Source organism: Myotis yumanensis, unplaced genomic scaffold (assembly GCF_028538775.1).
Source record: "Myotis yumanensis isolate MYYU_CA2020_CCGP unplaced genomic scaffold, mMyoYum1.0.hap1 SCAF_4, whole genome shotgun sequence".
NCBI lineage: Eukaryota > Metazoa > Chordata > Mammalia > Chiroptera > Vespertilionidae > Myotis > Myotis yumanensis.
Genome location: NW_027223755.1, coordinates 48,681,271 through 48,705,335, shown reverse-complemented (window position 1 = coordinate 48,705,335; position 24,065 = coordinate 48,681,271). Strand labels below are relative to the sequence as shown.

Sequence of the window (24,065 nt, the reverse complement as noted above, 5' to 3'; positions counted from 1 at the left end):
TGCTCTTCTGGAGGGTCATAAAGAGATCATTTCAAATATTAAAAAAGGGATGTTACACTGAATTAAGTGCCGATACGTTATAAGAAAATCATCAGAAATAAGTCAGATAAAAGTTATTACTGATTTATGTTAGCCAGAACTATTTAAACATGTTTGTTATTTTGGGTCCATTTCAGCACCAGTAAATAAACAGGAAGTTGTGTGTGTGTGTGTTTTGCGAATAAGCACCACAGCCAGAGAGCAGGGCTTAGGCGTCCTGCGTGGTACCTCAGTGTGACTGTCCGGTCACTCGTGCACTGTGTCCCGCGTTAGTGTGCACAAGGAAATGTAGTTCCCCTTGATAAGACGCATACTTAATTGGCTTTAAGAAAATAAACCAAGGTAAAGAATGATGTGTAAATGAAACTGAGAACATGGCACTTGACTGTATGGAAGCCCATGAGCCATGTGGCTTAATTGGGGCCAGTTGGGATCATTTAATGATTGCTGTCAGAAGATCAGATTTAATTCTCCTTATAAGAAGACCACAGTGGGATAGAGTTAAACAAATTGCCGTCAGAGGTTTCAGATGAACAAAGCCTTAATTAGGTTGATTAGGATGCTATAAAAGAGAGGAAGAGAAATAGAAAAATTGATGAATCACTGGGTTTCATGTCGAACCATATATAATAGCAATATCTGTATTTTGTGAGGTAGGATTATGGCATTTTGAATATTATATATATTAGCATGGAAGGTTCTTATGTAAACTTTCTAAATTTCTGAAGTTTAACTAGAGACAAAAATAAGTGACATTCCATGTAAATAGCAGATGATTTTTCAAGCATATTATCCATAAGGTATAACAAAATATTGGCAGGAGAATTGTGTTTCTTCTCGTTTCAGGTCATCTTTAAATGTTAAATAAATTGGGGAGACAAGTAACAGGCAAATTATTTTCAAGTACATAAGTTTTCAATCATTTAACATAATATTTTAATACATTATAAAACAAAGCCTTTGCTTAGACTGTCCTTTTAACCATATCACAAACGCAATCATGTGATTATTTACTGGTGGTAATACTCAGGACTACTCAGGTGTCTTAAACTGTATTCTTATTGTTTTATGTACACATTATGAAAAACTAAAATGTGTTTCTTTTTCCATTTGCTGTACTTTTGCAGGAAAATGCTCTCTCTGCACACACCCACACACACCCACACAAATGTATCAGTAAGGCTGAAAGGGGTGTCCAATACATACAGAGTTTGGAGAGAAAAAAATTTGTACAGTATCTCCGTTTTAATAATGAAATATGATATATTAAAGGAAGATTAAGAAAATAATGAGCATAAGATTTTTTTCTGACAAGATCAAGAGATGCCTGGGAATTCAGATTTTTGTCATAATAAGATGAACATGTATAATAGCAACGTCGCCCACTGAAAGCCTAGCTTGCTTTGAAGGCTGGCAATTTCGTGTCACTGATATTGGTGCTGTACAGTGCTCCACTTGCTTTGTTCAATAGCAGCAACAAAAAATCCAGCTGCATGTATCATTGAGCGGCTACAGCTGGGGAGCAGAACACGTTCTGGGATGCTAACCAGTAGCTCTTGCTTTGTGATGAGGACAGTGTTGAATTCACCTTTGTGGTAAGCCCTGCCACATCACTACGTGGCCTCTGAAAGAAAAATTAGGAAATCAAAGACATGATAAAACCCTGAATTAATTACTTAAGATGATGTGGAAAAACTAAAAACTGTGGTGTGGTTGAATAGCACGGGGCTCTTGACATATTTGAAACCATTTGGAGTTTATTTTGGCTTGGAAAATGGAGATGCTATTTAAGCTGCAGTGTGGAAAAAAAATCCAAGACAAAATATACCACGGATAACCGTGGCAGGGCCTCCCTCCTGTTTATTAAATTGTTTACAATGCAATGCAGTTTGTGTAAAGGTATGTGTCTCCTACCTTCTAGAGCTGTGTAAATAAAATGATTCATGTCAGTGTTAATGGCAGGTTAGGCCCGCTTATTAAATTAATTGCAGGGGTTTTCAAAACGAGTTCCTTTTTAGCCTTATTATATTTCTGACATACATTTCATCTCCTTTTGTCCTTGGGGAAAGATATTAAAGTAGGACTAGAAGCATTAATGTGGAGTTTTCAGCAGCCATGGTCATTGGGAAAATTGATATATTTCCCTAGTTATTTCTACTTTTGCAGCCTGAAGCTCTTCCATGACTGATACTGAAGAGAAACTTCTTAATTTTTGTAACCCTGTAAATTTCGTCCTCATATAGTGATTATTGTTAATGGGTAAAGGAAGCATTGCCTGTTAGCAGATTTTCATCGTTAGCTCTGCACAGTGAGGTCTTGCTGGTGTACGGAAGGGTCACCTGGCAGCCTTACTGTGCGATGGGACTGAATTTATATTTCAAAATGGAAGCAGTCTTACAATAGTAGGCTAGGGACCCAGCCTCTCTGTACCCAGCCCTCACCTATAGCACCAGTGTAATGAACATAACCATCCTGCAAACGAAGAGCTGCATTCCCACCTTTCTGTAGGATACAGAAACAGGGGTCCCAAGGAATTAGTAGTCGCTCAGCTTTTAAGTTCAAACCCTGAGCTTCCTGATTTCAAAATTCATTCAGCTTCCACTTCTCCGTTTAAATTATTCTTATTCAATATATGAGATGCTCTATAAACATGACAAAGAATTAAGTATCAGGTTATCAGTTAGCTTCTGTATAAGCAAAAATATGAAAATGTTCTTAGTAGAAGTCATTAAAAATAGTGACTACAGCCCTGGCTGGTTAGCTCAGTTCGTTGGAGCATTGTCCCTTACATTAAAGGTGGCAGGTTTGATTCCTGGTCAGGACACATACCTGGGTGCAATCCTTGGTTAGGGCATGGGGGGGAGGCGGGGAGTGAGTGGTGATCGATGTTTTTCACATCACTGTTTCTCTCTCTAAGATTGATTTTTTAAAAAACATATCCTTGGGTGAGAATTAAAAAGAATAGTGACTGCAGAAAATACCCGAGAGATTAAAATTTTAAATTAATTTATTAATCAACTAATAGTATAATCCTACTGTCTGCCTGGCACTGGGGTAATGACTGGGAATACAAAAGTGAGACGAAATGTACCTGGCCACAGATGTTGAGGAAGAGATGCAATTTCAATTGTGACAAGTGCTACAAAGGAGGACATAGTGCTGTGAATCCTTTTAAGGGAATTTGATGTGATCGGGAGAGCACAGAGTACTGTCTGAGGAGGTGAGAGAAAGGCAGAGAAAAGCTGTGGAGGTACAGAGGGGACGGAGGAGCATCCCAGCAGAGGGAATTGTATATGCAAAGGCCCTGTGGTAGGAAGTAGTTGGCAGGCGGTAGGAAGGAGCATGGCAGGAAAGATTATCAACATTATTTATTATTTGCATATGTGATATTACACTGGAACTTGAAGATGACTCAGAATTCATCATATTGGCTCTAAAATGGGATAGAGAAAATAACTATTTGGCACAATGGTATTTATCCAGCGGATAAATGGCTGTTCTTTTATTACCCATTAGAGGATGAGTCTTGGCTATGTGTCTTTAAAATGAACTCATCTAGGGTAATACAACATTCTGTAGGATACATGGTAAGCTTAGACAGATATGGAGTGACTTTCAAGACCAAGGAAATATTACCCAACTCATAAGACATCAAGTCAAGGAGCAATAAGAACAATAATAATTATATCTTTTAAAGTTCAGAATACCTCTTAAGGAAAAAAAGAGTAAAAGTTCTACTTGTTCCTTTAACCACAATATAATTAGATGTCTCATATGTCTTTCAAACATATCATAAAGTAGAAAGTTAAATGTATCTAGTTGCACCAAAATGAGCCACATTTTCCACTTCAAGTAATAATGAATCATTTAATTGTTTAAATCAGTCATACCAGACTTGCAGCAACTGGGATTTATAATCCTTTTTGTCCCTTAATAAGTTTCCAGCCTGTGTTTACTTAGCAGTATAATTTCTTTTGTGATACAGTGTGTTCGGTTCTCAGCCTTGAGTTTTTACAAAACATTATATGAAGATGCTAGTTGGTGCCAGTAAAAATGTCAGTGAATGAAAAAGTTTTTATGCCAATACGAGTAAAAGAAAACCAGAATTATTTTTCTGCAAATTGACATCACATATTTTAACGTTTTATCATTATTCATAGGCTGTTTTTATTTAAGTGCCTGCATTGTGCTTATTATAGCAAAATACACGCTTTGCAAAGGTAAGTTTAGCAGGAGAGAATTAATTTCTTCCCACATCTTTTAATGTGGCATGGCAGTTTCACTCTAAGATCAAAACACATAACTGAAGGTTATGTTTAATTTCTAAATCAAAGTGTTGTGGGAAGATGATTGAAATCTGAAGATGACTCAGATCACTTGATATGTGGTTTTCTTCCTACAGAAACCTTATGGTAGACTGCCATTTCCAGGTTAGAAAGAAACTAACAGCGATGCGATTAAAATAAATAGTTTCACTATATACTGAAAGTTGGTATGTTACTTTGGTTCATAGTCTGAATTTTTCTAAAAGAACTTCGAGGGCTTTAATATCATAGGAATCTATTCTACCCACCCAGTCTCTGTCCTCTTTTAACCACGAGGACAAAGAAGTAATCACTTTATTTTACCAACATTGGTTTTGTGGGGCAATTTTTGTGATTTTTATATTTTCCCAAAAATATGACGTATCTACATGTATTCATATGATGACTTTTTCACTGCATACAACTCTTCATTTGCCACAAAGAATAAATTAAAATTATGTGGCCACATTCACTCTGATTTTTCTGAGGCATGATAAATAGTAATCGCGACATATCTTCTCCACCAAAAGTGAACTTGTTGGTTTTCTCATCTCTGTTTCTTAAAGCGGTGAGGCAGAAATACTGACCTAGAGCTAAAATTGATTTTTCGCAGGTATTTTAAAAATAGAAATTAAAAATGTCGTCCCCGTGTCTGGATTTCACTCATTGTCCCTTATCTGAACCTCTCCAAGGCCTCTGTGTGGGGTGTGCAGCACAGCACACTCAGACAGCTCAGCTCAGAGAAGGAAGTGAAGAGTTTTGGTTCCCATTTTACACTTCTGGAACAGTTTAGGGAAGGAAGCACCTTTACACCTTTTATTGTTCGTGGTTGCTGACATCATATCCTTCCCTGACCAGTCTGTGCGTGTTTCCTGCCATTCTGTCAAGACTCTTCTGTGTTACTGGGAGGGATTTGTAGGAGGCTGGGAGGGAGGAAGAGAGGGAGAGAGGCAGTAAGAAAAGAGGGAGGGAGAGGAGAGGGGGAAGGGAGGCGGGATGTGTGTATCACTCAAGGGAACTGGTTTATAAGTGAGAGAGCCAGTGGGAGAAGGATCTTTAGCATCTGTCCACAAGAAATTCTTCTCTACTTGGGTCTCACACCACTTTGCCTTCGTGTGTCTGCTTATGCCAAACTCAAAGTGAGCAGAAGCCTTCCATGCTGAAGTTCCCCTTTTTAGTAAGCAGCCTGATTTTGTTTTTCTCATATTTAGGTTGGCCAACAGAAAAACAATGCAGAAGACTCTATAGAATATAACTGTGGTAGAGAATTTCTTTTTCTTTCTATTTTTTTTTAATTACCGATTGTTTCTATGGGACTCTGTCATTTTCCAAGAATGCTTCTTTCATGTGGAAAGAAGTAGCGGCAAGCCTGCTGGAATTATTTTAAGCTTATGGTTGATTGTACGTAATGAAAGTTTTCAGCATAACTTGAAATTCTACTACGTGTAGTTTAGCTATTATATTCTTTTCTTCATACGCATACAAAACAATTTTACAGATTAGTAAAGTTATATAATCTCTTTTTCATCCTCTCTAGGCTTCCTACAAATGAATACTTGAAACCAACCTTACAATATAATTTTTGCATAAAAATCAGGTTAGAGAAATTGTTATGCTAAGAAAACAGCTACTGAGCTGTTGTTGACCTTCCTAACTCTCTGAATTTTTACTGACAGCCTTGAAATGTCATGACTCACAATCCAATGTTCTAAGCCATGTGTCCCATGACACATTTCTTCAGGAAAACAGTCACATTATCACCACCTAGTATTCTGCATATATACTTAATGTAAAATTTGCATTGTAGAAATGTTCAAAAGGCAACACTTGAAGAAATCTTTATTTTTATGGCAAAAAAGAAAATATTTTAATTTTATTGAAATTTATACTTGCTTCTCTATACATTACCTTGCATATTTCAAATAGAAAAATATATTCAGTGGCATTTTTATCAACTATTATATGTATGTACATATATATGTGTGTGTATATATATATATATATATATATATATGACATATACATATAAATGTTTCTGTTTTGAGAATTCAAAAAAAAAAATCCTTGCTTTGCTCTTTTTAAAAAGTGTCCCTCATTACAAAGTTGTGAAACAACCGGGTGGTGATAGGGAGGAACTCTTCTAAGTTTGGTTCATCAGGAACTCTCTCTGTCTCTCTGAGGAGGCTTTTTTCTCCAGGGATGTTTCTCTACTTGTCTGGTTATGTGTATTTTGAAATCGGCATCTGTAGAAGTTCTAGTCTCGTCTGCCTTGTCACCGCACTCTAATCTGTTCACCCTGACCTTCCACCTTAAAGTGAACAAGCGCTTAGGCAGGCATAGTCCTGTAAGCCACTAGTGCCACCACGGGCCTTAGCTAAATGAAAGAAAGGAAATTGTCCCATTTGCATTTGCTGTGGATTCATGGGTTGGCTTTTCTGTAATAGAGGAAGCCTGTTTGTGTCTGTGGGGTCTTGCACATGCATGGGAAATGCCATTCTAACGTGCTGCTTGCTTCTAAGGTAAGACCATAGGAAACACAGGAAAGTTGCCCAGTTGAGTGATATTTAAGACCATTTCTAAAAATAGATAAATGGACAATGGCAACAGTGAATATATGATGCAATTGTGCTTTGTGGATTTTTTTGTACCTTAATGTGATTTAATATGCCTTAGAATAGCTAATTTTTTCATGTATGTTTGTCAAATGTATGTTATTTACTAGTATATAACTCTTTAAAACTTTTGAACTACTTCCAACATTTAAAATTACCGCTAGAGTAATAACTAGTTTTTGATGAGCACTGTGTGGTCATGATGTTACTCAATACATGTATTCTCAGAGGCAGGAGTGAGCTGCAGTTTAATAGATAGGCATTGGGCAGAAGAGAGTGGATGGTCTTAGTATTTAAGCAGCAGCTAATCCACCAGAACTAATTATATCATAATAGCTTCTCCAATTAGATCATCAGAAAACTTAAAATTAAAAAAAAATTACTCAAGGTGATAAAGAATTTAGAAATTAAGTTAAAAAATCAAAAGAGAGCTGATGATCAGGGCAAGTATATAACAGCTTTCCTGTTCCAATAACTTTGAATTGGAGCCAATTAATCTATTAAATAGCCAGGACTTTGGATTAACATTACATAATAAATGTGGGAATTTACCAGGTTGGTCGTCAGACACCAACTAAAATAAACAGGGAAATGCTGAGCAATGTGTAAAGTAGCTGCGTTCTTTGACATGAGATGGGATAGAAGAATCGAAGCTGTTGTTTACAAATGAAGAAGCCATTGTGGAATGCTTTCTTGTTAACTTCCACATTTCACGGCAATTCACTTTCATTACATTTAAACATTTTCAGATGTACTTTAAAGCAAAGTAAAATATATACTTTTGATACTCTGGATTTTCTGGGTTTACCTTATATTACTGATGTTCATTTCATTAATATTAATTCGTCATCTAAAGATATCCAGTACATAATAGCAAGTTTCTGTCATTTTGTGTCTTACTCCCCAAAGAGATATGACATGTCTTTTTAAAATATTTAAATTTAAAAAACTGATGGCTTATTATAAAAAGTGTAGTTATAAATGAAATAATACTCTAATTCTTTTCTTTTTATGAATGATTATCTTTTTGGATTCTTGTACTGAAGATGTAGCTTAAGGGCTTTCAAAAGGACAAGATCTCACTGCTGAGAGCTGCTGGTTATGTAAAATTAAAGATCCCGTATGCTTTTTACAGTGTTCTCATAGCGGTGACTTTTTAAAAGTAAGATGAAAGGATTTAGATTTGAATTAGTTGACATTTACATATATCAAATAGCACTTTCATAATCGTCCATCCTATTTGCATAACGAGGGACATTATCACCTCTGCTGTCAAAACACACAATTGTTTTCCCTTCAGAAATGAATTAGCTGCCTGCTTAGCATACACAGGTACATAAAGGTTCATTAACTCTCTGATTTAGGTAATTTTTCACAACAGAAGGCTGCAAATAGTCACCTAATTTTATTTTAAAAATATTAAGAAACTCTGCAAAAGATACATTTCAACTGTCGGCCTTTAAAGCATAGGTTTCATCCTTTAAATGACTTGTTAAATTACTTATGAGATTATTTTCATTATGAAAACAAACAGAACCTACTTTATGTGCTCCTGCATGTGATAGACCATGAACTTTTAGTAAGCACTTATTTTCATTCATTTGATTGGCTTCCTGCCATGTAGTTGTTGCTTTTTAATAATTAGAATATGAGAGTGCTTCTGAAACTGACTTGCTGTTAAAGGGGTACTGAATTTGTGTTGTTGTTCTTCAGCAGGAACGAATGCAGGAATTCGGGAACTGAGCAGTGCAAGTGCTGAAGAAGGAGGTTTGTTTGGAGGAAACAGGAAAGAGAAAGAAAAGGAAGGAAAAAATACATAATTTCAGGGACGAGAGAGAGAAGAAAAACGGGGACTATGGGGAGAAAAAAGATTCAGATCACGAGGATTATGGATGAACGTAACAGACAGGTGAGTGGGGAAAACTTTTTTGTGTCATTACTTAACATGGACTGTTTATTACATTTCCCCCAGATATGTTAAGGGTCCTGAGAACGTTTTGAACTTAAGAGAAGTGTCAGTGAATTAAACATGGCCAGTTTAAGTGCTAATAGTCTCTTATATATGTAGGGTGTCCCCCCAAAAGTGTATACACGCTTTGAATAATTATAAAGGCGGTGTTTATTAAAATACATTTTCAAAGTTGAGCTATCAGCTGTTTACCTGTGTATACATTTTGGGGACACCATATATATGTAAAGAGAAAAAAATCACATCTTTTAGAAATGCAGTTTACATATTCATGATCATTCACTTTTTGCTTCAACCTGAATTCTAAGTGCAAGCTGTACTTGTGTAATATAAATAGCTTAATAATCAAGAGTTAATAAGCATGACATTGCTACATTGCACGCATCATTGAACGAAGATATTCTTCTATTCATGGGCACAAGGCCTTTTGTGGTCATCTATTTAAAACGTTTATATAATAAGCTAAATATCCTGAAGAAAATCACTTTCATTCTATTCACAGGCTTTGAAATACATCCAAAATATTTAACATGACCTAACAACAACAACAAAGAAAATACCCACATAAAATATTAATTTAAAACATATAGGCAAGAAGTATTAATTCGTACCATTTTCTTTAAACCCTGACTTTTGTACACATAGAGGCAGATGATGCTATAATTTTTTTCTAGAACTCCTGTGATATCTGTGTGATACAATTGATCTTTTCTAAAGACATTGATTATACTTCCAAATGCTCCATTCAGCAGAGTTGTATATCATGAATATCTGTCATTTGACTCTATTTTCCTTCATACTTGGAGAGAGTGGGTTTAGCGAGGCCATGTAAGGAGAGGTGGGCGGTTTGTATGTATTCTGATGTTAAATATCAAATAATGATTCCTGGGGGAAACTACAATACGTCAGATCACAGCCATTGCTGTGGATAATGGGACCTGTAAAGCAGGCATTCCTTGTCCTTGGAGAAGAAGAATCTTTTTGCTTTTGCCCCATTTACACTAGGGAAAGCTTAAGAGGACAGCTTTGGAGATGCCCCACAAAACTGTAATTTCCCCCAAATAAAGACCCTCTCTCTCCTGTACCATCCCTTTCTATCTCTTTGGAACACTAAGCGAGACTAGAACTGATTCATGGTTTAAAATGTTATGTTGCTACCTGTGTAAATTAAAGTGGATAGAAGTTGTTATTTATGCTGTCAAAGCCAGTATGCTATTAAGAGGTAAAGAAACTTTTTAGATTTTTATGTTTATGATTCCTTAAATTGTTATATTCAAGGTACATATGACTTGAAATATTTTTAGCTGAAAATTAAGCTAAAGGATGACTAATGCTAAGATTTATAATGTATTTCTTCAGTGCTTTTCTTACATATTGTTTATTGCTATGGGTCAAGCCAAAAAGCAATAATTTTTTTTCAATATAAAACCACAGTATTTTTACTTGGTTTATAGATTAAAATTAAAACTGAAATATTGAACATCATGTACCATTGACTGCTTGGACCCAGCTATTTGGACTAGAATTTATTTCGGTTGTAGTCAAAAGTTATATGAATTAGCACTTATACTTCATTAATAATACCAACTAATTTTTAGGCTCATGAAATCCATCATATCTTTTGCTTGCAAAGAGAGAAGAAAATTTGTGCAGGTGGAATTCATGAGCTTTTATTATGCTTTATAAAGGAACATAAAACTCACACAGGGATACATGAATTTTAACACCATACTTTTGAGCTAATAATTGAACATCTCTTCTTAATTTAAATATAGTTGTGTCTACAGATGCTATAACTCTCACCTATGTTGGAAGTCATATTAACTTTAAGAGAAGAAAAATCATTTAAATTCAGCTTAGTTTATTTTTTTATTTATCCTGAAGACAAATTTTTTATTTTATCCTATAGAATTTAGGATCTTTTTTTTTTTTTTTTTTTTAGTCTTTAGGTACAGTAGACCCTTTAATTCAATACTCTTAAATGTAATTAGTAAAATTGAAAACTTCCACGTTTTAACATATGTTTCAGTGGCTATCTTAGATGGCCATTGGCAATCTTCAACAGCCATCTTTCTTATAAATGTTTGTCATGTGTGCCTCTCACCTACCACAAGAGTGGTCCTGAGAACCATTTGGGAGAGAGCTTAAAAGAGGTAGGTCACTTCTAATAATCAACCCCAGCAAATCTGCTAAAGCGTATCAGACGAACGATGGAGGCTCCCCTAAACTGGGCTTCCTTTAAGCTATGTGTTCACGAGTTGGGAAGAAAAAGTTAACTGCTGTGCCCTTTTTGAAGCTTCCCCCACCGTAGCCCCCTTGGCGGAGCCTCGCACAATGGTTCACAGTCACCTTTTCTTAAAAGTAGCGAAAGCCGGCTCTGCCCTTGCAGGTGTTTATTTGGCAATACGGGGAACAGGGTGTTATTTTTACAGAATAAGAAATACTGGCGTCAAGTGTGAAATGAAATATTGCAGAGCGGATGTGATAAATTGTATATCATTAAGAAATAAAACTGTTGTAAAACAGAGCAGCTTACTGTTTAAATTGAATTTTGCCCATATTTTATCTTTCATAATGGAAGGAGGGAACAGCTAAAATTCAGAAACTCCAATTGATATATGTAATAGTTTAGGGGAGGAAAAATATTAACAGCTTTTTAAATTTTTAAAAAATGTCCCAGAGTTTCTAAGTTTATGAAGACTACTGAATTTCTAGCTTAACCAAGGTGGGTTTCTTAAGCAAGTATATAAAAATAAAATAAAATCCTGAATTCTCCATTTGCCTTGCAGAAATTTTCAGATACCTTAATAAAAGCAGCTACAAGTTCTGAGAACTACATATATATTATTTCATTTCATCCTTATCCACCCCATTTACAGCTGAATAATTTATTAATTTACTAAATCAACTAATACTATTAGATTGCAATGTGCCCAGCATTAAGATGCAGTGGTCAACAAGAGGAATCTCATCCAGCTTATCAACTGCTGCAGAAGTCATCAAACTTTTTCTGTCAAAGGCCAGATAGCAAATAATTTTGGCCTTGTGATCCATACACATAGTGTCTGTCTCAACGACTTGCCTCTGCCCCAGTAATGAAAGCAGCCATGGACAAAATGCAGGTGAATGAATGTGCCTGTGTAGAATAAAACTTTACTGATAAAAAGAGGGTAGTGGGGGCAGGCCGGATTTGGCCTGTGGGTCGTAGGTTGTAGGCCACTGGCCCAGTGGGATGAGTCAGCCATGAAATATGCAAATATATAAGAAAGTTTTGTTCATATGTGTTATGAATGAAACTATGAAAGTGCTATGAATGAATAACAGGAGGTACTTTATTTAGATTGGGGGTCGGGGAAACACCTCTCTGAGGAAATGCTAAAGATGGGATCACTAAGATAGTGAGAGTCAGGCAGGTGACAACATTCCAGAGGAAACAAACGAGGCAGCTGAAGAAAAGCCCGTGGAACTTGACCGTGGTTCATATAACTTTAGAGAAATGAGAGAAAAGATTGAATTTTAGGCAGAGGCCAGATCATGCAAAGCTTTGAACTCAGTCAATACCAGGAGGTGGCCAAAATTTGAGCCCAAATCTTTCAGATTGAAACACAAAACATCTTGTGATACTCCACCAAGTGTTACTCTCAAATTTGTGTTACTCTCAAATTTGAGAGTCACAATAATTTTGTTTTTCTCAATTAAATCTTCTTCCATCCTGTATACCGTAATAGCTAAGAACATAGTTTTAGGTCATAGCTTTTCCCAATTACATCCTGCTGCACCCTGTATAATATAATGGCAATGAGCACGGTTTGAGGAACACACAAACCTAGATCTTGTCCCAGTTCTGCCACCTGCCAGCTGTATTTCTCTCCATCAAGCGCCTTAACCTCTCTGAACCTCATCAGTTCCCTCATCAGTAGTAGATTGAGGATTTTAAAAAAATAGTACCCACCTCGTTGAGTCATTGAGATCATTAAATTAGGGGATAAAGGTAACATATCTAACATAGAATAAGTGCTCAATAAATTTCCTTATTAAGCTATTCCTATTAAGACACATGCTCTTTGAACCATGAGTTATTGTGTTATAGTTAATGTGATTTCCACGCAAGCAACTCCTGCTCTGTATAGTACACTGAAGAATGGTACCTGAACTTTAATTTCACGAGGGTTTTACCTTAAAAAGAGTATCAGGGAGATGGAAGGAACGTGGAACAGAGTAGAGCAGGAGCACAAGGGAGTCTTTAGAAGCAAAAGGGGTGAGAGAGTCATTTCAGACCCAGAGCCGGATGATGGAAGAGGATGGCTGGTGGACAGGAAGAAAAATGCCTTAAGTTCTTTTCTTTCATCAGATCTGGCACACTAATAGTTTTTGCCAGCAAACAAAATTTTATATAATTATCAGTGCAATAATTGGAGCACAAATTAAAGACAATTAGCAACATTCTCCTGTTAATAGAACAGCAGAATCCCCTTATGGCTAAAAGGAATTCAGAGTTCATAGCTGTTAAATTTTTTAACTTTTTCTCTTGAGATGTATTGATTTCCTCAAGTGACTCTCTTTTAAAAAGAAACAAAGTTCACTCCATTTCCTGTTTCCCACTATTTTAGATTAATCTTAGAATGTTGCCTAAAATTTCAATAGGATTTTTACTGTGACATTCATTCCTTCAAGGTGATAGATAATCCAGAATACATATTAGTAACTAAAAGGGCTAATTACAGTTTTAAATTTGAGAGTCACACCCCACTAACCTAATATAATATTTGTTGAAATTGAGATAGATTCACTCTTTAAATGTGAGGATTTGGGTAATTTGGAAATACAAATAAATTGCTTATTCAAGAATATAACTCTGATGAATTGCGAACCATGCGTTAAAAGAGCAAAGTAATCTAGTCGCACTGTTTTCTTTCGTCATCTCCACAAACAAAACATCCAGACTTGTCAGTTGCTTGTATGCATATCAAGTAAGTGAATAGTATTTGAGAGGAAATTATACTTTAAATACTATAGAAGAGTTATCCATGTTAGGCAATGAATATCTGGAACCTTGTTTCAGATCAAGTGAATAAAATGTTCCATCACTGCAAGTGTTGATGTTTCTACCTCTAAATCCAAAATAAACCTGCAAATACCTCATTATGAAGACTTTTTTTTTTTGCCTTTTCCCCCTCAGTATTATTTCTTAACAGCTGGCTGCCTCCTCTAAACTCATATTAAAACTTTTATTAAACTCATTTTATAGAAATAAAATTAGCATGTATCATAGTAATATATCAGGACATCTTAGGATTGAATTATAGGGTATATTGATGCATCCTGTGGGTGCCTACTTAAAGATTCCCATGCATATAAGTTAAACCATTCATTCATTAATCTTCAAATCACCAAGGGGAAAAGGTTTTGTTGGAATTCCTGGTGATGAAAGAGACTTTTGAGAATTTTCAAATCAAAGAAAAGTGCTCAGATGTCTAACAGCCATGATATGAAGCCGTTCATTTGTGTTGTATTCCTAGCAATTTGGAAACAGTACACAAATGGTCTCCCCCCATACAGTTGAATCATAGTGAAATGCACTACACACTTACTATACATCCCATAGGTGTGAAACCTTTTATATTTATGTAAGCCAGATCTACTCCTCTACTGCCAGAAAAATCCAAGGAAGGCCAAAATGCTAACAAGAAAAAGGAAACTGTTCCTCTAGAATTCTATCACTAGATTTAAGAAATAAGCTCTGCTTAAACGTGAGGGCTTCAAGACTTTTTGTTGTTTGCCTAATTTGTGTATCTCATATAATTTCCAGCTAAAACTGTAATTTATAAAAATTCTGAGGTGTGGGCTTATTGTACCTCAGTCATTTTGTGTGCAGGGTTGACATATAATAGCACCTTCCACTTCTGTGAACGCATGCACACACCTTGTCTGCTACAAGTCACCTTTGGCTTTGCAAATGCACAAACTCTGTGTGACATCGTATTACTGGCAAACCAACACTAAAAATATTAACATTATAAATAGACCACATAAACCAAAATGTTTCTTCCAAACTGTAGATTAAAGAACATGTTGATTGTCTCAAAAGCCATGCCCTTTGCAGTCTAGACTTACTTTAACTTTGTAATTTATTCACTTAAAATGAGCTCCTTCAAAAATTATTATGGTGAAAAATATTTTGAAAATTTACGTCCCAACATACTCTTATTGAAGACAATTTGGAACACTAACCCTCCTCCCCCACCCCCCCACCCCCGCCCCAAATAATGACTTTGGTTTAAAAAATTGCATAGTTAAATTGAACCAAAGGAAATTCCATAATATAGATATATATTTGCATTTCTTTGAAATACGTTGGACCACTAATAGGAATAAGAGAATCACTCTAAATGTTTGGAAATTTGACTTTTAATTTTAAGTTGGAGCAGTTTAGCTTAAGAAATCACTAACATTTAAATAACATTTCAACAAATGTAACTGTTTGGAAACTACAGCGGAGACAGCCTCCTGCCTTCTGTCTTGCAAGGATGGATTTGGAAGGCCCTGAGGGAGAAAATATTGGAGTTAGGCGGTAAACGTGAAGCCATTGTGGAAAGGAAGAAGTTACACTCTTCCTGTTATGACAGGAAACGTAGACAAATGTGCTTCCTGAGCATTCGCTCAGCAGGGAATGCAGCAGTCTTTGACCTTTACCTTAGGTACATTTTGGCTTTGTTAAACTAGTAAACATGTTTTGCCCCCAAAATATGAACCTGGTTTATTTTATTCTTCTCAGATTCAGATTATGTATTTTATATATCTGAGGTATGGAGAAATAGAGGTATTTATTTTATGACTGCATCTATAGGTCGGATTTAGAATGTAAATCATCCCTTTATCAAACCAAGCAGACCTGAACATATATAGCACATATAAAAAATTAAAAAATATATCATGCTATAGTCTTCTCTTTTTAAAATCCAAAACATTCTTAGGCTTAAAAATGTACCACAATAAAATCTTTTAAATACTGGTAAGATTAAGAATTGTAGCTCATCCTTCTTCCTTTGCCTCATGTAGACAAATATATCAGGAATCAGCTATCACAAAGTTGAAAACCCAGACTCTATGAGTTTGTTAATAAACACTCAGGTTTATTAATATGCATTTAATTATTTAATTTTAACCCATCCATTGTGTTGTCTTTGTTTTAATGGGCCGTGCTTAAGATTTAAAGTTTTATTTGGGGGTTTAGGGTGTTGACTTAGGGTGAGGGGTTGGTAGAGCTCTAAATTCCATACTCTAAGCCCCGTATTTTAATCCTTTGTCATGTTCAGAACTTTTGGAACTACTGCTCAAAACCCTTTTGGACATCCCTGCATTGCAGGGAAAGCCGCTCAAGTTGCTCGAGGCTAACGAGGACAATAGTCCTCTTTGCAGCCCGAGCACACTGCCATCCCGTCCTCGCAAGTCATGCTGGAGGGTCACGAGCACATGGTAGCAGTCTGCTTACCAGAGTCCCTCACTGCTCTTTAAAGGGCCTTTCATTTACCCAGGCAGGCCCGTCATTGTATAAAGGAGCGCTTGTCTGGGATACAAGTCTGCAGCGGCATTACTTCCTCCCACCGAGAGTAATCATCAGGCCTGAAGCTCGCAAGCCTTTCTAATGACAGGCTGAATTAAACAAAATAAAAATTGAAGAGGAATACTTTAGAACAGTTGTACCATTACTTACTGTCAGGAGCAAGCCAAAGGAAGAAAAAAAGAGCATTTAAGAGGGCATTTCCCTTTTTTTCAATTAGAGATTGTCTTTGCAGACTCTTGACTCCATCCCTAACCCTTTAAACACATAGGAAGACCCTAGTGGCTCTGAATTAGAGAGTGCATTGTGTCTCTGAACTGTCCGTCTTGTCACTCATTAGTCACTCCATTTCCTTAACTGGGAGGAAACTGATTATCAAGATGGGGTAAGGAGGAGCGGATCTAAAATATTTTCCTAGGATGAGGGTTATATTCATCATTACTCTAGTGAGAAAAAAAAAAAAAGATGAAACCTCTAAACTTTGAAAATAGAATTAGCTGAGTATATTAATAGTCCCAGATTCTGTTTTTCTTTTCCCTTCGAATTTGCTTTTTTTAATTGAAAAAAACTCTTTTAGGTTTAGCTACACTTAGATTTTTATCATAGCATTCTTTTACAGTAAAAGGAAAATTTAAGGTAAATAATTGCTTTAAGACATCCTTAAAACTTCTTCACCCTGTATCCAGTTGTTCGGAATCATTCTTCAACCCAGAGTCATCAATGCCTGAGTTTGTCCACAGGGTACCATCTTCTGTGCTAGCAAATTAACTGGAAAATGAAATGTGTTTTTTTAATTGAATTTATTGGGGTGACATTGGTTAATAAAGCCATATAGGTTTCAAGTATACAACTCTATAACACATCATCTGCACACTGCATCATGCAGTCACCACCCAAAGTCAAGTATCTTTCTGCCACCGTCCCAAACATTCTAAAACAAATAAACTAATATTACTTTGTGAGCTAAAGAAATGAGTAAAATGTTGCCTGCTCACTGAGCAGACTCACTGAGCAGTTGCATTAAGGCCTGGGGCAGAAGGCAGGGGTGGGCTAGAAGAGGTCAATGGAAAAAAGGGGACATATGTAATACTTTCCACCATAAAGATGTTTTAATTATGAGGACCATAAAAGAAAATAAAAAAATAAAGTAAATTTTAAAAAGATTAGGTCTAAAGTACCTTGCTTAGTGGGAAGAAGTATTGGGGACCCGTAGATAAAATTATTGTTGCTTCCCTTAGTAATTATTGTGCCTGAAGTAATTTGGTGTTAGGCCTCAATGGTTCTCATAGATGTGTATAGCTGATGTTTCCAAAGTCCTTTTGCTTTTATTGATTCAGGACCCTTTAAGGTGCAGAGACTCCCAGTTAACATGCAGGAAAGTTCTCCTGAGGTGGCTTTATGAATGGAGCTGGGATTAGGAGGATGAATGGAGGAGGCATGTGTGTGGTGTGGAGTCTCATTATTAAATGTCCTTTCCACTACACAGTAGTCAAACTAATTTACCTATTCCTGTAGGAAATGGTGCAGGAGTTGTCCTCTGTTTTTAGAACTTGTCATTTATACTGCCTGTGCGCAAATCAAAGACCCACCTTTTTTATTCTGGTGAGTAAACAGAACTGTATTTGCTACCAACCAAAACTGTTTCTCACTTTGTGAAATTTAAATAAACAGTCATAAATATGGAACTAGTGTGTGCCCACTGGTGATGCCTGTGGTTGTCACGGGCTTTAGTGGGAACGGCTGGAGGTCTCAGGGCAGAGTTTCTGCAGAGTTCACACAAAACAAGCTTTGGTTTATTGTCAGAACCTAGAAACCAACTTCTCAATTTTAGTATTATTAGCATTATTTTTTACTTTAACCTAGATAACTACCCTTACATTAATTAATATGGCATGTACTACTTTGCTTGTACTCCTCAGAATTGCTGACAGTTCTTAATGGACCTGTACACTGCTCAATGAGCAGTTGACCGGTCCATGCTGTGCTGAATTTAAGCCCCTGAAGTGCAATTATCTAAAAGAGGGAAAGAACCCTGACTAAGGGAAAGAGAGATGAACTTTGTGTGAAGAAGGTTCTATTTCTAGTTCATCCAGGGACTAGTTTTGTGACCTTTGTAAGGCAATTCATGCCTTTGTCTACAGCCTCCTCTGAGAAATGGGGATGATAAACTGTGCCAAATAATAACTTTAAAGAGATACTGTCGAATGTAGTGAGATAACTTATAAAGTCTTCGAACTTCTTAGGAAACATTCACCAAATAGTCAACACTGTTATCTAAATACAACTATAAGAAATATGATATGCTCCAATTTCACTAACAAACCCACACACACAATTTGATCCAGTCTAATTTTTATCGTACTTAGTTTTACCAAAGTACATTTTACTGTAAGTCAATATGACAGCCACAAAAAAAAGAGAAAAATATGTGAAATTTTCCTCTCTCAGGGGCAAACTTTCTATTCATATAGTTTAAGCATGCATAGAAATTTCTTTTTAGCCATTCATTTAGCTTGCAAAAATTCATAATTCTCCATCCATCTATCCATTCATTCATTCAACAACTATTTAGCCAAGTATTGTTCTGGGACTTTGGGTTATGAGATCAGACAGGAGATATTCTGGGCTTTCAAGGAAAGCTCAAGGTCTACTTGAGAGAGAAACTGATCTAGACATAATAATGGTAACACAAGTTGGCAGGTCCTAGGAGAGCAGTATGTAACAAGAAGTGACTGAGCCTGACACATCAGAGGAAAAATACTGCATACCTTGGATAGTGTTTCACTGACAACAAGTCACTTACATATATATATATATATATATATCTTAATTTAAGTCTCATAACAACTTTGTAAGATGCCTGTTATTAACTCCATTTTACAAGTGAGGAAACAGGGTTCAGGTAAGTCAAACAATTTATCTAAGGGCACACAGCTTATAAATGTCAGAGCTCAGACTTGATTTCCAATTCCATATTTTTACCGAACTGCCCAGTAATGATGTATATACTGCTTTAAAAATAGTAAAAATGGTTGAGTAATGTGAATTTCCTATTTTATTAATCTGGATAATTTTTCTATGCATTTTCAGCACTATGTCTAATTTAACATTGTCTACTCAAATCTTTTACAGTCTCTTCTAACTACAAAAAGTAGTTATATCTTAGTAGTTATACCCCATTTATATCTTAGGATATGGAAATTAGAGATGATTATGATAATATATTGATGAGGTTGAGTAACCAAAACCTAACACATTTTGTAGAATGAAATTGCAGAAATGTATTTTTGTTTTTAACCATAATCTTCCCCTTGACCCACAAGTCTATGCTACCTAGGCATAGAATCTGAGCATCCGAAATCTGGAGTAGATATTTTAAAGGTCTCTACTCCAGCTTCCTGTTGAGTTCAGAAACACCTTCCTTGATATGCAGCTTTACTTGAACATATTCAGGAATGAACTATTTCTTAGTTCTTGAGACTTGGTCCACTCATGGACAATTTTCGTCACTAGATTTTCTCCTATTTGAACCTCTTTATGATTTTCAACCATACTTTCTAATTCTCCATTGAACAAAACAAAATAACTCATTTGCCTCTCGTCTTGGCCACAGGTCTTCAGATTTGGGAAATGTTTGGCATTTCACTTTATTTTTGGCATTTAACTCTGTTTTCTGGGTTAAACATTTCAAATAACCTTAAGATTTCTCAGATCCTACATTAACCTGTTTGCCATCCTATAGCCTCTCTAATTTTGTCAGTGTCTTCTTAAAATGTAATTCTCAGAACTGAATAGAGTTCCAATAATTAGTTCTGACTAACAAAAAAAGTCACTAGAATAATTAATTCCCACATTGGAACACTATAACTTTAGATCCTTTTCCCCAAAAGCAGCTATCACATCAGTTTTCTTCCAACCTGAGCTCGTGTAATTGTTTTCTTTAATGCGAACGAAGACTAAGATTGTCTCCATTTCATCTTGTTGTTTATGACCCATCTTGCCAGTCTGTAGAGGGAGCTTTGAATAGAGCCTCTACTACCTGTTGGGTTACCATCCAAGTTTATGTTATATGCTTGCCATCTACATCTTCATCTTAACCACTGATAAAAATGTTGCCTGAGACAGGAAAGTTACTAAACTCTATGGCCCTTTCTAGAGACAGTCCCTTAAACTCAACACTGACCAATTAATTCATATTTAAATTATCAAAATTACTGCCAGCCAGTCTCAAATCTATAATGTTGTGATGAGGATTTAATCAAACACTTTGTCAAATACATGCTCTTTGAAAATATAAACTCGTTAGAAAGTTCAATAAATGTTTGCTTAACAAATGCAGTCATCCTGAACTCCTAGATCCCTCCCTTTATATCTGTATCCTGTGATTGTAAAATTAAAATTTTATTTTCACACTTTTCCCTCCTTCCTGGTGAGTCATCTGGGCAAGGAATAAAGGCTTTTCTCTGAACTTCATGATATATCTTTTTCTTAAAATCTAGAGCGTATATACATATGTATTTCTCTCTAGACATTCTCTGGTTTCTCTGTTATATATTCCAAGGTGGAATAGTTCCTTTCTCTCAAGCTTCCTGTCTCTAACATGTTAAACTTTTAGTAAAACATATATACCCCAAATCCCTTGTTTTTTAGAGATTATCTAAAAGGCATTCAGACTTTAACATAGAGTCTATTTCCATTCCATAATCCACTCCTTCCACAAACATTCATTGAATGTCCACCAGTCAGAGCCTATGTGAGGCCAGAGTGGGGGTCTTCAGGGAATTCAAAAGCCAGCAGGAGAAACAGACTCATAAACACCCAACTCTGGAATATTAGAATAAGTCTCATAACAAAGGTTTGTAAAAGTTCTAGAGGACAATAATGAGGAGGAGTGAGTTTTATCTCAATGTGACAATGAAAGCTGCAAAGAAGTTGGCGTTTAAACCAAGCCCTGCAGCATGATGGGAGCCTGACAGAACCAGATGGAAGGGGGAGGGGGTGCATGATACCATAATCAGTTTTCACTAAGTACAACATAAGAAATGTCTGGCGAGGGGCAATGGGCTGGGTGGAAGGGGGACATCTGTAATACTTTCAACAATGATAAATTTTAGAAAAAAGAAATAGGCAGAATCAAGAAAGGGTAGTTTTATGGAAACAGAGGGAAGCTAAAAAGAATTTTTGTAAGAAGCGAGTTGTTAAAAGTATGAAATAGCCCTAGCCACTTTGGCTCAGTGGGTCAAGTGTTAACCTGCAGACTAAAGGGTCCGGGGTTTGATTCCGATCAAGGGCACATACCTCGGTCGGCTGCAGGCTCAATCCCTTGTCCAGGTCGGGGCACATGTCTAGGTCAGGGCATGTGTGGAAGACAACCAATTGATGTCTCTCTCTCTCTCTCTCTCTCTCTCTCTCTCTCTCTCTGTATCTCCCCCTTCCTTTCACTCTCTCTAAAAAATAAAAAATCAATGGAAAAATATCCTCGGGTGAGGATTAATAATAAAAAAAAAAAACTTTAGAAGTTTTCATGTTCATCTTGATTAGATTAACATCTACTATTATTTTTCTTGCTCAGTCTAGAGAAAAATTTGTTCAGAAAACAAAAACTGAAATCACCCAACACTAGATAAAAGTACAATTTCAGATCACTTACCTGTGATAAAAATATAACACTATTAGCCAATAATACATTTTATTTAAAATAAAGAAAATTCTTTTTCAGCATTAAAATGACTATTTCTTTCTTCAGCCCTGTGAAAGAGACACAAATAAGGGAGATACACGCAAAGTAGAAACCCCACAGTCCCTAGCACAAAAGTCTGACATAGAGAAGGCTCAGTAAATATTGCTTAGCATAAGGTTTGGCATGTAGAAAATGCTCAATAAGAATTGCTTGGATTGAATGATGTTTATGTAAATAGATTTTCTTAATTTCTTTATGACTGAATTATCTGGAGCTGTATTGAATGAATGTGCCTTTTCTCAATTTCAAATTCTAATTTCAGTTCCTGAGTTATACCTAGTAAGTTCTAGAGTAATTGTCGATATTACGCTAGGCCTTATGCTAGGATTTAAACTTGAGGTTACTATAAAACTTAATGCTGAAACATCTTAATACATCATCATTGCAGTTGGGGCTGTTTCAAGAGGTAAAGGAAAAGCATAAAATGGTCATTACGTATACAGAGTCATTTTGCTTCCCCTGCAGGTATTAAGTCTCTCTAATTCTGAAAACTAAATTTCAAGTTCTAGGGCTAATGTAAATTACATTGGCTGTATCCTCCTCTCCGTGCACCTGGATTGTCAGTGTGTACTGGGATGTGTTAGTTACATTTCAACTTGAAAAAGAGCATGTCTTTGCCTACTGACTGTAAAAACAGCTTTCCATCTCACCTAAGGCTCAGAATATGGTCCTGAAATAGAAGCAGACTTGTCCCCATCACAAACTGTTGTCACGTTATGAAAAATGTATTGATTGCAATATATTGTTATATTTAAGCATAAAGCTCTGAATTGCAATCTGTCATTGAATGGCATATTTTCAACGAAGAGTAATATCCAGGTCTCTTTAGAAAACTTCATACTTAAAAATAATTTTATCTAACTAAGAACAACGAGAAAAAGCATTATAAAATACATTTTGAGTATGCTATGAGGAATATGAACATAGTACAGAATTAAATGTAGAGCAATTAACATTTTGAAGGTATTTTCTTAAATGTTTCAGTATAGTCATCATTGTTTCAGTTTGCAGTTTTAATGACAAGAAACTACATGCACCAACTCTTTTGGCATTATCCAGCAGCCTGCTTGGTTATACAAAAGTTGAGGAGCACCTAAAAGTAAATACAAATAGTGGCTTTAATGATATTTCTGTGCTGAAATGTACTTTGATGGTGAGTGTTGTAACGTGCTAAATTCTGAGGTTTCAGTACAACAGAAACCATACTGTATTGAGACATTCCACCTACAGTTTGTGGTCATGAAAGTCTGATTAAAAGTGGTTTTAGGTATATGAAAGTATTTGGGGTCAGTGCCTTCTATATTGAACCTACTTTGTAGCCTATTTCACGGAACAAAATACCAATGTGAAGGTATATTTGCATAACTAAATTGCATCTAAAAGAAATATTAAAAGACATTTTGTATAAATCTATATGATTAATGATTATGCTTTTTTATTCATTCCAAATGACTGTCTTTATTTAGCTCATCCTTAATACTGATTAGGGTTCATCTGAATGAACCAGAATAAAACATTTTCTAAATTAATATGATAATCAAATATTAAAATAAAATGTTAGCTATATTTTGTTAGAAGCACTTTAGTAAGACAATCAATAAAATAAAATAGAAGTTGCAACATTGGCAATTATTACAAAGAAAAATTGTCTAAGTTGAAATGTAACTAACATATCCCAGTACATATTGACTAGCTATGTGGGCTGGTAAATACCTAAATGCTGTATTTTCCAAAGAGCGGTCAATGGGGATTCTATAGTTCACTTTATCATTCTATAAGGAATAATAAGATCCTCAAATAGCCTTAATCAGTAGACTCTTCAAGCCACCAAGACCGATAT

The 24,065-nt window shown here is 35.8% G+C and overlaps 1 protein-coding gene across 12 annotated transcripts in view; it reads left to right on the top strand.

The window, feature by feature from the left end:
- The window catches only part of MEF2C (myocyte enhancer factor 2C), a 157,870-nt gene that overhangs the window by 60,514 nt on the left and 73,291 nt on the right, over nt 1-24,065 (top strand). For 10 of the 12 annotated variants that reach the window (XM_070412315.1, XM_070412311.1, XM_070412310.1 and 7 more), the window contains one exon: nt 8,669-8,864. In XM_070412315.1, the coding sequence (XP_070268416.1) occupies nt 8,811-8,864 (54 nt within the window). In that variant the 5' untranslated portion in view covers nt 8,669-8,810. Of the gene's footprint in view, nt 1-6,777; nt 6,863-8,668; nt 8,865-24,065 lie in introns of those variants that run through there. The other 2 variants (XM_070412308.1, XM_070412305.1) reach the window with 2 other exon arrangements.